The sequence below is a fragment of the Chiloscyllium punctatum genome, chromosome 4 (genome assembly GCF_047496795.1).
Source record: "Chiloscyllium punctatum isolate Juve2018m chromosome 4, sChiPun1.3, whole genome shotgun sequence".
Taxonomy (NCBI): Eukaryota; Metazoa; Chordata; class Chondrichthyes; order Orectolobiformes; family Hemiscylliidae; genus Chiloscyllium; species Chiloscyllium punctatum.
In genome coordinates, this window is record NC_092742.1 from 100,103,885 (window position 1) to 100,119,531 (window position 15,647).

The 15,647-nt window shown below is 39.4% G+C and overlaps 1 protein-coding gene across 7 annotated transcripts in view; it reads right to left on the minus strand.

Moving 5' to 3' along the window:
• The window catches only part of LOC140476586 (uncharacterized), a 280,335-nt gene that overhangs the window by 10,268 nt on the left and 254,420 nt on the right, over positions 1-15,647 (minus strand). For 6 of the 7 annotated variants that reach the window (XR_011960519.1, XR_011960521.1, XR_011960520.1 and 3 more), the window contains 2 exons: positions 7,147-8,032; positions 991-1,073 (listed from right to left, as the gene is read on the minus strand). Coding sequence is in view for 2 of the 7 variants with exons in the window: in XM_072569403.1 (XP_072425504.1) it covers positions 991-1,073; positions 7,147-8,032 (969 nt within the window). In the remaining 5 variants the exon portion in view is untranslated. The remainder of the gene's footprint in view (positions 1-990; positions 1,074-7,146; positions 8,033-15,647) is intronic. The other variant, XM_072569405.1, reaches the window with a different exon arrangement.

Here is a 15,647-nt window from a genome sequence, read left to right on the forward strand (position 1 = left end):
TACCCAGCAGAACCGCCAGAAGTCTCACAAAGACTTCAAACCCAACACCAAGTCATGTTTTACAGGACAGTAGTATTATCAGCCCTCCCGTATACATTGGAGATTTGGACAATGTATAGAATGAGAAATATTACTGGTTATGCCGACACAAAATCCTACATATTCACTGGAAACATGGGTTCTCCAATATCAGTGTCCTCTCTCAGGCCAACATCCCAAGCTTTGAAACAGGTTTTAATCAATCTGCTATGCTGAGTGAGCCACAATGCCTGACACAGAATTCCCTAGCTGAAAATGTGTTGCTGGAAAAGCGCAGCAGGTCAGGCAGCATCCAAGGAACAGGAGAATCGACGTTTCGGGCATAAGCCCTTCTTCGGCTTATACCCGAAACGTCGATTCTCCTGTTCCTTGGATGCTGCCTGACCTGCTGCGCTTTTCCAGCAACACATTTTCAGCTCTGTTCTCCAGTATCTGCAGTCCTCACTTTCTCCACAAAGTTTCCTAAACAAGCTTGAGCTTTGAATAGCAAGCAGTTAGCAGGATAGCAGAGAAAATGTTTCCAGCTCTTAAACCTATCTTGGAAAGAATTCCATAACCTCAATGACTCATGAGAGTCTCTTGTCCAAGAGCACCCAAACTGGAGAAGGAGTATTTTGTGAAGGTGTCAATCATTTTGAGCATCTCCCACAAACTCAAGTGGAGGCCACGTGCAAACATCATCAGGAAAATGAGAAAACCTGTGAATCCCACCCATCCGTCTTTTCAAAGACCACCTACCCCACTTCTAGTAGGGCATGTGGATGCATCACTGGATTGTTTAGTTACATCAAGACCCACAACTCCAAAGTGGAAGAGTATCACCTCAATCCTGAGGACTATCTAAGATGTATTTAATCAACAAATGTGGAAAAAAAAAGCAAAGCTAAACATTAGATTGGGATTTTTTGTCAATTGAAACAATTAGCTGAAAGAAAATTCTCTTAATCATACCATCATCCCATTTATAGTATTGGTAATGTCTAGAATGGTAGCATCAGGTGAAACCTTTGAGCTTTCTGAATCATCAGGCGTCCCTGAAGAAAGACAAAGCTACATGTAAATACACTATAGACACATGTCTGAAGTCCTTTAAAAATAACCTGATGAATCCAATCAACCAATCACAACATTAGCAGAAAAAACATGTCATGTGATCACTGAAGAATGAGTTCTCAATCAGTGGAAGAGGAATTTAAAAATATGCACTAAATTCTGTTGATCACTATGGGAGACATGGAGAAATAGAATAATTTATCCTCTCTCTAATGTTCCAATAATTATTGGCCAGTAGCTCAGACAGCAAAAACAAAACACATTTAAAGAACATTTGAATATATTTTAGGTTATCCTTCTACTGCAATGTCTTCTGATTTAGAATTTATTTAAGCTACAAAATCGGAATAAATAGATGTATAATTTCGTGGGCTTGCACCAGAAAATTATCGAGACAGAAAGTACAAAAGCAATGCATTACGGTGAATCTTTATACAACACTGCCCGACATCAACTGGAATATTGGCTCAGATCTTCTAGTCTCCAGATAATTGAAAACTGAACAGATGATCAGAGGTTGAAGTTGTGGCGCACCAGGGAGAATGAACTTCCAATGGATAATTTCCTTGCTCCCCTTCAAAACTCTCTGATTGTGAGTTTGAGAAAGACAGTTTTGCACAGTTTTGACTCACTCCTACTATGAACCCTACACACACCACCCCCCTCCCCCCCCACCCCTCAAAGACTGCTCCTTCACCCAATTCTCTTGACACCACCTTGACTATCCTAATTTGACCTGAATACTTTCACCCACCTCTCCTGAACTGTTGATCAGATCCTGCCCCTCCCCTTTACACACATACACATTTGCATATTCTCACACAAATCCACTCAACTCCATACTCATTCACTGACACACCGAAAAGTTGTTTAAATGTTCCAGAGCTTTTCAGTCTGATAATAAATAAATTTCCAGAATGCAGCGCCTACCATCATTAAAATGAGGCAAGGTTTGTTTACCCGTAATAGAGGAAGGAGCTCAATTTGAGGTGCACTCCAGATTTCTGAAGCAGACTGGATCAGGACTTATGGCCAGAAATGTGGAACTTGATCATTACAGAAAAAGAGTATGAACAGAGCAGCAATCGTACAGTGTTGGTGCTCATTGAAGAATCAAACTATTGTGTCCAATTCAGCATACGCACCTTAAATAGCATGTAAAGACACAGAACAATATAGCCCAAGCATGGGCCCTTTGGTCCATGGTGCTGAGCTGAACATGACACGAAATTAAACTAATCCCTTCTGCATGCCAATGGTCCATATCCTCCATTCCTTGCATACTCATGGGCTTATCTAAAAGTTCCTTAAATGCCCCATGTCATATCTGTCCCCAACACCATCCCTAAAAATGCTCCTCACATCTCCTTTGAATTTCCCCTCTCACCTTAAGTGCATATTAGATATTTCAACTTTGGGGAAAAGATTCTGACCATCAACCCTATCTGTGCATCTCATAATGATACAGACTTCTATCAAGTCTCCTCTCAGCCTCAATCACTTCAGAGAAAACAACCTGAGTTTTTCAAGCCTCTCCTTACAGCTCAAACCCTCTAATCCAGACAGCATTCTTAAACCTTTTCTGCACCCTCTCCAACATTTCCATATCCATTCCCGTAACGTGGCAACCAAAATTGAACACAAGACTTTAAGTGTGGCCTAACCAAAGTCTTATAAAGCTGCAACATGACATGCTGACTCTTGTACTCAATTCCCTGACCATGAAAGACAAGCATGCCGTACGCCTTCTTTTCCACCTGATCGACTTGCATGGCCACTTTCAGGAGCTATGGACTTGAACCCCAAGATCCCTCTGGACAACAATGGTCCTGACATTAACTGTATGTGTTTCCTTAAAATTTGATCTTCCAAAATGCAGCACCTCATATTTACCTGGATTGATTTCTCTGCCCATATCTGTAACTGATCCATATCCCACTGTATCCTTTGACAACCTTCTACACCATCCACAATTCCACCGATCTTCATATCATCTGCAAACTTACTAACCCACCATCTACATTTTGATGCAAGACATTGGGTATGAGCCAGTGAAGTTTTACAAGAATGATTCAAAGGATGAGAGATTTCAGTTGTTAGGATAGATTGGTGAAGCATGAACTGTTGTGAGTTGAGAGGAAATTTGATTATGATGTTCAGAACCATGAGAGGTTCAGACAAAGTAGATAAGGAGAAACTATTTCCATTGATGGAAGGGAAACTGACAAAAGCAATAGTGTTACAAGGTTAACTTTACACAGCAAATAGTTAAGGTATGAAATGCAGCTCTTGAGAGGCAAGTTCAACCATAGCTTTCAAAAGGAAGATGGATAATTACCTGAAGACAAAAATATTTTCAGAATTACTGGGTAAAAGACGGGGGCTGGGGCTAGCTGGGTTGGGCTTACAGACATAGGCACAGGCCAAATGCTGTTTTCTTTGATGTAACAATCCATAAAAAAATCAATGAAAAGGAAAATAAATACCATTTAGTTACCTACTTCTGCAGCAAGGAAAGGAAATAGTCAATCTTACCCAGTCTAACCTACATGTTACCACAGCTCCACAGAACATGATAATTCTGTATTGGTCAACAAGCTACTCAATTCAAATGAAGTAGTTGAGTACAAAGCCCAACACTAACATTGAACATAGAATATTAACAGTGCAGTACAGGCTCTTCGGCCCTCGATGTTGCGCCAACCTGTCATACCAATCTGAAGCCCATCTAACCTCCACTATTCCATGTATGTCCATATGCTTGTCCAATGACGACTTAAATGTACTTAAAGTTGGCGAAGTTTTGTACTTAAATTTTGTACTTAAAGTTTTTTAGAGCAATCAGGGATGGTCAAAAAATGCATAATTGCTACTATCCAAACACTCAAAAATGAAATCTCTCAGATATAATATTGCTTTTGTCTTTTCATGCATGCCAAAAGCAAAACTAATCTTTCTTGTATTTAAATTATTAAAATCATCACAAAGTGTTTTATGTTATTCAGGGGGTAAAACAACCTGGGTGCAAATCTGCCCATGGAACCTGACTAATATGAGATCATTCACAATGATAATGTGGCTGATAAATTTATTAAAAAGCTATGGGAAAAATAAATCAACTTCTTGGAAATAATGTTATTTCCAAGCATGTTATTCCTTCTATTTGTGCACTTATGTCCCGAATGTGCATTGATTTTTAGTGGGAAAAAATGTTAAATAAACACACCATCTTAATTTATAGGCCTCTGATTTTGCAGTGAGTTGAATTTCATGTTGTCAAATCAGAGGTTGGTTTTCAAACTAACTGTTTATAAATGGCAAAGATCATTTTAAAATTATGACACATGGTACTAAACTTTCAGACCTCACTTAAAAGGAGTCAAAATATGATGGAAGGTTTTCTCTTGTGCTACGAGTTCAAAATAGACTACAACGGTCAAATCAGAACTAAATATCAAGGAATTTTACAGGTAAATTACACTGGATTAGGGTTTATTGAAAGGTTAGTACAGCCTACACAATCATTTGTCCAAACTGGCCACACCTATACATCAAGATGATAAGGCTCTTAAAGTGTTAGATTTATGAGAAGCGGTCAGCAGGAAGCCAAGTGATTCTATTTGCTCTGGGTGAGTTTTTAGGTGAGTTGGTGATTAAGTTGCCCCTTGTCGGGGGTCACCAGGGCGAGTGATTGTGTAATAAAATTAATATGCTGACAAGACTGAAATCAATAAATTTGTGTTCACCACAGTGCCTTCTACGCAGCTACATGCCTCTCTGCAGGGTAGAGAGCTCCAGCACAAAGGAAGAATTATCTTAGCACAAGATCGACAGACTGAGGGTAAGCTTCTTTAACATGACCAAGCAATATGCAGCATCCTGGAGCAAATTTTCGGTTCAAGACGACCAGGTGGAACATGAGTTGTCAACAGCCACCAAGGTCCACAGTGTCCTGAACTTCTTCACCTCTGCCTCCTTCAATAGATCTGCCAGAGACATTTCATGAATTTCAATAGATTCCACTAATGTCTGTGATCAACTAGTTTTTTGACCACTAAACAGTGATCATGTACGTCTGTACTAGCTATCTGGGGAGCTGTCATGGCTCATTTGTTCTGTGGCAATCTCATCTCCTGGAGGTTGACTCTGCTTTACAAGCTCTGACAGTTGGTTCCCAGGAGACCAGGCGAATCGTTTGAGCATCTTTACACAGCTTCAAAGGTCTCTAGGGGCTGCTGTGCCTTTCTGGGCCTTTCACAACATTTCACTTCAGACAGTGAGGGAGCAGAGGAGTTGAATGAGTAGCGACCTCCTCCAAAGAGGGAGTGTCAGTCGTGGCCATGGCCTGCAGCCACAACATCACTGCTAAAGAAGCTTCTGACTACCTCACCCGGATACTTACTTTTTTTTGTATGCATGAGGCCATTTAACAGTGCCATCTGAGGATTGCACTCCACCTCTTCATCTGGTTAATCCAATAGCTGTTCAATCTCTCCAATCTCTCTAATAGGTTTTCCCACCTCTCAATCCTTATGTGACATCACCCTCACAATGTCAGTGCTAGGATTAGCAAACTGGGACACAACATCACCTCTGAGCACCCTCTCTGGCATTGTTTGTTCTTTTCTTCTGCAAGGGCAAAAGACAGTGGCTAGGACTATGTTAGCCACTCTCAACAATTCCAGTAGCCCACTGAAATGTAAATTTCAATTACCAATGTTATCATCACATCAGGGCTTTTAGATTTGCTCAGAGGTCAATATTCATCTGGGGAACAAATGTCTTCTCTGTTCAGGAGTGTCATGCTCCCTCAGATTAATCAGACAGCATATCTGCAGACCTGGAGGTCTGCCATCTGGCTGTTGCACTGTATCCAACTTGCCAGAGCGAAGGAGGTCACTGAAATCTCTTCAAGCACTGCACCCTGATTTATCCTCACAGCAATGTGGTTGCTTATGTAATTCACCATCTCCAGACACACCAGATACATTTTGTTGGTTAGGTCTCTCCTGCCACCCTCAACACCAAGAAAGCTTGATTATCTTCCACTCCTCCAGCATCGCCTCTCTGACCTCTGAGCTGCCCGCCCACAGGTAGCTGGCCTCTGTCTCTACTCATTTTTTAAAGCAAAGATAAAAAAACCTCCTAACTCACTAGCAGATTGCTCTTCTTTATTGAAGATTTAACATGTGAGATTAAGCAAATGAGTTTGGGCTGAAACTTGATCAGAATGTGTTCCTAGGAAAACAGGAAGTTCAAGTGTAATTTGTGTCCTGTTTTTGGATTGTGCCCAAAGCCAAGAAACTATTCCAATGCAGATCACAGATCATATAGTCATACAGCATGGAAATAGAGCCTTCAGTCCAACCAGTCTATGCCGACCATGATCCCAAATTAAACCAGTCCCACCTGCTTGCACTTGGCTGATATTCCTCCAAACATTCCTTATTAATGTACTTTAATGTACTAAGTGTCTTTTAAATATTGTAACTATATCCGCATCCACCACTTTTTCTGGAAGTTCATTCCACACACTAACTTGCTCTGTGCAAAAAGTCTGCCCCTCATCATTTTTAAATCTTTTGCCTCTCGCCTTAGAAATATGCCCCTTGTCTTGAAATCTCACACCCTAGAGAAAATACACCTTCCATTCACCTTATCTATGCCCCTCATAATTTTATAAATCTTGATAAAATCACCCCTCAACCTCCTACACTCTTGTCATAACTCAAACCTTCCATTTCTAGAAACATCCTGGTAAAGCTTTTCTCAACCCTATATCTTCCCTATAACAGGGCAACCAGAACTGGATATAGTACTCCAGAAGAAGCCATATGTTTAATTGCCTGTGCAATTGGCCTTATGAGTGTGGCCTCTACAAACTGTCTCAAATTTCACTTAGAAAAATGAACCAAGTGTTTCAATAAATACTAATGACCAAAAAACATGGTTTCTTACAATAACAAAAGCAGTATAATGTTCAGGATGAAGAGTAAAGTTAAGACATTACAATGGATAGTCTTACGATCGTTCAAAATGTTAAAAAGAGCATACCTTTAATTTCCTCACAATCAATGTCAGTTCTTACATTTCCTTTTGACAGTTCCTCTTGATACTTCCCTGGTTGATGCCCAGAAGAAACAATTCCAACTCTGGAAGTAGAGAAACTGTTACCTTGGTCATCCTGCAAAGTTACTGCACGATCTGTTATCACAGCTGGCTGCAATTTTCCAGCAATTTCCTGTGCAGACTGATCTTGCAATTTCAGACTCATTGCCAAACCTTTGGTTGCAACACCAGTAGCTGAAGAACATTTCTTTTCTTCGTCGCAAACAGCAATTAATATATTTTTCTCCAGAACTGCAGCATTACCATCCAGAGAGTTAGGACAACCAGCCAATTCAAGTCCAAGTTGATTTCTGTCTTTTAATGGTAAATGATCCTCTGTAGTACTAAGTTGGTTTGATATCTCATCAAAGGCTGACTTTTTACTAGAGTCTGAGGGGTAACAATATTTTAACACATTTCCTGTATCTTCAAGATCCTGCATGTCATTCTTTGTCAGAATAGCTTGAACTGAAATTCCATTTTCTGAAGGGAAATCAGAATTGCTTTTGCCTGAAACATTATGATGCAATATAGGCCTGATGTGTATCAACTCCTCGGCCAATGATAGATTACCCAACTTACTACTGCAAGGTTTTAGCTTGTTCACAGTTCCTTCAGTATCCATCGGAGCTCTACGAACAGCTTTGCGATTGATGGAGCTTTTTTGGGAGTCACGCATCTCGATAGTTTCCCACTCTCCGTTCATCCAGTCAGTGCCTTCTTCAGCCTCCTGCCAATCAAACATGACCACATCTAAGTCAGCATTCTTCCTCAACTCAGCATCTTCATTTACTTTTTGCTTCTTATGTTCTTCTGTGACTGTCTCCACCCACTTTAAACAAGAGCACAGAAATCAGCAGATGTTAGGACTAGATCATTGTTAACATGCTTACATTCACCAATATCAATAACACATGGCTGTCCTCAAAACCTTCACCTTCAAAAAGTGAGTTTTTGCAATAGGTTAGAACGTTCACCTCTTCAGCACAAAACAGTTACTGATTCAGCAAAGGTCAAGTCACAACCACAACATGTTCATTTGACCCAGTTATAGACCTCATTTAAGCATACTCAAAAATTTTAGTACTTCAAAAACAAAGTGATACATGATTCCTATTCTTTCCAGTTTCTACATCTTTCCACAATAAAAGTGTAGAAACAAAGGGCATTATCTTGGAACGCCTAAGTCTTTAAACTTGGGCAATCAAACACTTGTCATAAATGCTCAGTCCTATGACTGAGATTAATTACAATAAGGAATTTGTCTATTTAATCATAAACTTTAATTTTCCACAATTGCATAAACATATTGGACTGGGTCTTTTCTGAACTGTTTGAATAGTTAATCAGGCAGATAAGGATAAGTATGTATTAATCTCACTAATTATTTGACAGAGATTTGTCCCAGAAGAAGCAAATTGAAGATAACATCGATGATGTAGAAAATGTAAGCTAAAACAAAGTTCTGAAGTTTTTTTACAGATGGAATTCTTAGAGGGTGACCCCTTTCCTTAGGTTTTGTTCTCCTAAGCTGAAACTGACAAAGAACAAGAACCAGATCTGGGTGAGTCAGTGGGAGCTGGACGTTTCATGCACTGCAATGTATAAAGTCACCATGGCTTTCATCAGTTACCATGCCAGCATCCTGAATGTCACTGGTGATTAAGACATTATAGTATCCAAACTAATAAAACCTGTATGGAGAAATAAGGTGTGTATAAACCAGGATCATAGAATCAAAATTATCTCTCAAGAACTTCAGCGTACAGAGATCTTTGGTCCAAGACTCACTTTACTTTTTAAAAGGAAAGTGTTTGTGTTGATGGAAGGACTTAGCATGCATCCATTATTTTTGTCCTGAATTCTTTCAAATTTTGGGTTGTCATAGCTCCTCTTGTTGCCCAGAAGGATGGCACAGTGGAAAAGTGGTTAACATTACTGCCTCATAGTGCTAAGGACCCAGGTTCGATTCCAGCCTTGGATGGCTGTCTGTGTGGAGTTTGCACATTCTTCTCATGTCAGCATGGGTTTCCTCCTGGTGCTGCAGTTTCGTCCCACAATCCAAAGATGTGCAGAGAAGATAAACTGGTCATGCAAAATTGCCCACTGTGTCCAGGCTATGTGGATTAGCCAAAGGAAATGCAGGGTTACAGGGATAGGTTGGTGGGGTAGGCCTGAGGCGGGAATTGATCCTGGGTCTCTGGCGCTGTGAGGCAGCAGTGCTAATCACTGTGCCACTGTGCTGCCCAAAACTAACCTTTCACTTCAGAATGCTATAATAATAGGATGTAATTTCAGATTACGCGCCACCCAACAACATTTTAGACATTAAAGATTTCAATGACTCTCAGTGTGAAATTTCCTCTCATTTCTCTTTTGGTTCTTTGGCCAATTATTTTCAATCCATGACTTGTTCCCACCCCTTTGACCAGAGGAAATTTTTTCCTTCGCTCAATCTATTGAACCCCTTCATTGAAGACCACATTAGATTTTCTGTAAAGGTTGCTGCTCCAAGGACAATTCCTGCTTCCACAATCTCCCTCTGTTACAGTACCCTCCTAGAACTTTAATATCCTTGCCAAAGGATGGTGTCCAGAATTCTACACAATATTCAAGCTGAGACCTAACTAGCAATTTATAAAGGCTGAGCATGATTTGCCCATTTGTGAATTCATTGGTCCTATTTGCAAAGCAATCAATCAGTCCATTTGCTTTCTTAATTATCTTATCAACCTTCCTTGCCATCTTCAAAGTTTTTTGAGTATGCAACGCTCCATTTAGGTTATACTGCCTTTCCATTTGTTTCTTCCCAAGAGCGTCTTTTCACATTTGTCAATATTAAGTTGGCTGGAATTTTACGTGTGAAATCAGATGGTGTTAGGGAAGTGGGGCTGCTGGGACATAAAATGGTATATGATGGCATTAATTCCCAATGTCCATTAAGCTCAGTGCCACTTTACGTGTGGCAGGCAGCAAGCAAATTGGAGACTCTGCTCAATTTTAACAGCAATGGTCATTTTATTGAATGTCAACCGGAGATGGGGAAATGTTGGAGAGTCATTACATGTCACTTATGTGGTGCACATATTACTTTGTCGTTTATTATCTCAAAGCTCAATTTTGTCCATGTTGTGCTGCATGCAGACACGATTGCATCTGAGGAATTGTGAATGCAGCTGACTGTTGTGCAGTTGACAATGAACTTGCCCTTATGTTGGAGGGAAAATTATTGAAGACAGCTGCGAAGATGTTGGACCTAAGACAGCACTCTGAAGGACACTTGCAATAATGTTTTGGATCTGAAATGATTGGCCTCTAATATCTCAACCCATTGTCCTTCATGCTCGATATAACTCCAGCCAGCCTGAATATTTGGCAAGCGTCCTTCCAAATTACCTGCTGCAGATGTTCCTACCCCTGCTGAAATCATCATAATAGAAGCCCATGCCTAACTGCCAGTTCTTTCTCAAACAGGGAGAACTTTGTGCATAGTTGTATCTTCATTAGAAATGTCATAGAATCCCTATGGTGTGGAAGCAGGCCATTCAACCCATTTTTTCACCAAGTGAGTACTGGGAATCTGGATTATACTGCCTGTGAAGGTAGTTGGATAAGCATTTGAAATATCATTATATTTAAGGCTATGGATCAAGTGATGGTATGTGGGAATAGTTTTAGAGTAATGTTCTTTTGTCAGTGCAGATTCGATGGGCTGAAGGACCTTTTCTGCACTGTGCGATTTTTTGATTCTATGAGACACTACAGTACTGTAGCAATGCCAATTTTGTCTGAATTTTGTGTTCTTGCTCTCAGTCTATGCACTATATCGATTGTTCATGCAAAGGGATAATCACAGGGAGGGTGACTTCTACATGCAAACTTGGCTTCCTCACCTGCTTGGGGAAGATAGCCGTGCTGTGCCTGTTCTCACAAGGCAAGATGGTGGGGTGCATTATGATTATTCCATAACTCTGCCACATGATTTCCAGTGTATAGCAGAATTAACATTATAATTTCGAGGTTCTTAGCTCATGCTTCCCTCATTATGTTTAGGAACATTCACTGTATTAAGACAGTTTGAGCACTTCATCTTTCTTTAGCTTTGCAGCTTCATAAATACTTCCCTTTCATTTATTATGTACATATTTAATTAATTCTAGATTTACCTCTTCTACCTTTCTTTGAGAAGTTGACCAAACAGGTGGATGAGAGTAAAGCAGTTAATGTGGTGTACATGGATATCAGTAAGGTGTTTGATAAGGTTCCCCACTGTAGGCTATTCCACAAAACATGGAGCCATGGGATTGAAGGTGACTTAGCTGTTTAGATAAGAAATTGGCTAGCTGAAAGAAGACAGAGGATGGTGGTTGATGGGAAATGTTCATCCTGGAATTCAGTTACTAGTGGTGTACTGCAAGGATCTGTTTTGGGGCCACTGCTGTTTGTCATTTTTAATAAATGAGGGCGTAGAAGGATGGGTTAGTAAATTTGCAGATGACATGAAGGTCGGTAGAGTTGTGGAAAGTGCCAAAGGACGTTATGGGTTACAGCTGCAGAGCTGAGCTGAAAAGTGGCAAATGGAGTTTAATACAGAAAAGTGTGAAGTGAATCACTTTGGAAGGGGCAACAGGACTAAAGAGTACAGGGCTAATGATAAGATTCTTGGTGGTGTAGATGAACAGAGAGATCTCATTGTCTGTGTACATAGATCTCTGAAACCTGCCACCCAGTTTGATAGGTTTGTTAAGAAGGCATACGGTGTGTCAGATGAGTTTCAGAGCCATGAGGTCATGCTGCAGCTGTACAAAACTCTAGTGTGGCCGCACTTGGAGAATTGTGTATAGTTCTGATCACCGCATTATATGAAGGATGTGAAAGCTTTGGAAAGGATTCAGAGGAGATCTACTAGGATGTTGCCTGGTATGGAGGAAGGTTTTATGAGGAAAGGCTGAGGGACTTAAAGCTGTTTTCGTTAGAGAGAAGAAGGTTGAGAGGTGCCTTAATCGAGACATATAAGATAATCATAGGGTTAGATAGGTTGGACAATGAGAATCTTTTTCCTCGGATAGTGATGGCTAGCACAAGGGGACATAACTTTAAACTGAGAGGTGATAGACCTAGGACAGATGTCAGATGTAGTTTCTTTACTCAGAGTTGTAGGAGCACGGAACAGCAGACTCGCCAACTTTAAGGGCATTTAAATGGTCATTGGATAAACATATGGATTAAAATGGACTAGTTAGACGGGCTTCAGACTGGTTCCACAGGTTGAAGCAACACTGAGGGCCAAAGGACCTGTACTGCACTGAAATGTTCTATGTTCTGATACATTTACTTCTGTGATTAATGAACTGAAATATATGTTAAATAAACCAGATAAAAATTAGCATTCTCTCTACACAGAGGTATTTTTTCCTGACAGACTTATGAAACCCTTTACTTACCTTTATATGATTTAAAAAAAAATTTCATGCCTCATTTTCCCTCCTTAATTTCCTTATTTTGCTCTTCTTATGCATGTACACACAGAAGATAATATTTGTCAGACTACATTTGAGATTTATTGTATTTATTAATGTTTTTACATTCTCAATCTTATTTTCAGGAGAATACTTCACATTAAATGCAGCTGCTTCTAATGTAAAATATATACTGTATTAACAGCAAAGGTGTTTTGTATGAAATTTCTACTGCAGGGCAGTTTGAATCTTTTAAAGGCTTCTGCATTCATTTTTTTTTTACAGTTTCATTACCATAATAAGTTCCATTACTACTGAGTTTTCCTGAAGTGGGACATGTTAGGACTGGTCTGGTTAAATATTAATTGCCTAAATTTTGATCAATAATCACCTGAGGGATTTAAGATGCAGACTTCTTTTCATAAAACCACACTCGACTTTTTGTGTTACCCTCTGATTGGAGATGTTTATTTCCCAAAATCCTCGACAGTTTCTTGATAGTATCTACCATTGCCTGCCCAGATTTAAGAGAAATCTTTCCTAAAGTTTAATGCATTTAGAAAATATTATGCTCTAATGTTATAATTCCTCCTCGTTTCTCATACCACTCCTATTATAACACAACCGATTAACAGTCTACATAACTAGCAAGACCACAAAACACCAAACACGTATTCCATTAAAATGAGAAATGGTACTGGATTATTGATATCACTCACATTAACTGTTACGTAAGTTTAAAAAGTACACTTGCACTCTCATTTCTCTAACCTCCAATTTCCCAGACGGTATTGCTATCATTGATAATATGACGTGACATAACCAATCACGCACGGATTCTTGCGTCAATCCTCTTATTAAAATTCATGTACGGGTTATGGTGGTTTAAAGGAATTAACCAAATTAATGAAGAATTTGAAGTGCTAAAAATAAGACAGAATTTAATATAAAAAGTTTAAAAACTAATGCTGAATTTCAACCCTTGCTGAAAGGAAAACAATAAAGTAACTTGCCACCTAACTGCAGCTGGCAACTCTCAAACATGAACCTTGAGACAAGAGGCTCAAAACAAACGTGCTATTTGATCCTTCAAAGAATTCTCTCTGATGGAACAGAACAAAAAACGGTGTTTTCTGAAGTAACACAGTACTCCCTTAAAGCTAGTTTTGCAGGTAAACGATCTTAAAGGTCAGAACACAAAGTTGAGGTCTTTGAATGGAATTTCTGGAAAAGCTCAGTCATAACCAAAAGCATCAAATTATACTTGGACTGTGAGCATAACCTTTGTGTAATATTTGCTTGCATGTTCTGAACTCATTTTTAAGCAGATCTGAATACTTGATTTATTTTTAAGTGAGTTTACTACTTAATAGTTACTCCTAAGATTTGCTACTGTGCATAGGTGAACTGACAATTTTAGAACATAGAACATTACAGTGCAGTAGATGTTCTTCGGCCCTCGATGTTGCACTGACCTGTGGAACTAATCTGAAGCCCATCTATCCTACACTATACCATTTTCATCCCTATGTTTATCCAATGACTATTTAAATGCTCTTAACGTTGGCGAGTCTACTATTGTTGCAGACAGGCTGTTCCATGCCGCTACTACTCTCTGAGTAAAGAAACTATCTCTGACATCTGTCCTATATCTATTAATTATTCTAAACTCTTTAATATTGCAGCCATTACTAAATGTAATCCAGGATTGATTCCAAGTTTCATTTTTTTTGAAAGCTGTAAACTCATGCTCAGTTCAAGTTTCCAAAACTAAAATAAAACCTTCCAGCATTGTTAAACAAGGATTTCTATGCACTCAGATTGGTTAGCTTTGAGAAGTTGCCTCTGCTATGGTAATGTGGAGTAGAGGAGATTTATTTTATTGAAACGTTTTTTGTAATCTGAAAACTCCAAGGAATGAGGACACATTATTTTATGACTAGGTTTAACAGCTTGTAATGCAAACTAAGTTCATGTAATGATTTAAAATCTCCTAGAATTGGATTTTAATTAACAATAAGTCTGGAAATAAATTTACTTTGCTGGGGGTGAAGATAGTAAAACCATGACAATGAAAAACACAAACTGTGTTTTTAATTAAAAACGAAGTAGTTGACTTTTAAAAGCATTCAGCTTCAAAACTATTCCAATTTTTGTTGGAGCAAGAGAAAGGAAACAACATTATTTTAATCAAAATAACAAAAAAGAATTCTTAATTCTCCAAACGTTCTAACATAGGACAGGTCTGACATGGTGATCCCTCAGCTTACTCACAGGCCACAAGGTTTCACCCTCAGCATTGGTGACTTGCAAGAACTTTCCTCTAACGTCGGCAAGATGTGCAGCTAAACTGCCTAAATATAACTTTGCATTAACTGTTTCTGTATGAATTTCACAAACTTATTTTCTTCAAAGGAAATGCTGTTTTTGTCAACTCCAGTCATTGGGACATTTTGAACAAATATGGCATCATTAGCGAGTGATGTCTGTGATATGGTGCCGATCAAGTGTGCTCGTTTGTCTAGATGAAGTCGAACTTTTTGATTGCTGTTGGAGCTTCCTGAATGAGTCCAATCACTGTCAGCTTACCTCTGGAGTTCAGCTGTTTTGGTCCATGTTTGGACCAAGTCTGGAATGCAGTCAGGTGTCGAGTGGCTCTGCTGGAACCCAACTGGTGAGTATGTTATTGTTGAGCAAGTTCTGCTCAATGGCTCCATTGGCAGCAGTCTCCATTGCTTTGCTGATGATTTGAATGTACGGTGATGGGGTGGTAATCAACTGGATAAATCTGACCCGATTTTTGTAGACAGGAAATACGAGGCAGTTTTCCATATTGTCAGGTGGATGTCACAGTTGCAGCTTTAATGGAACAGTTAGACTAGGAGCACAGCTAGTTCTCGATCACATTTTAGTATTTGGGGTGTAGTGTGGAAGAGTCTATAGAGTTGGTTATATCCATTGTTTAAAGACATTCCTCGAGATTATGTG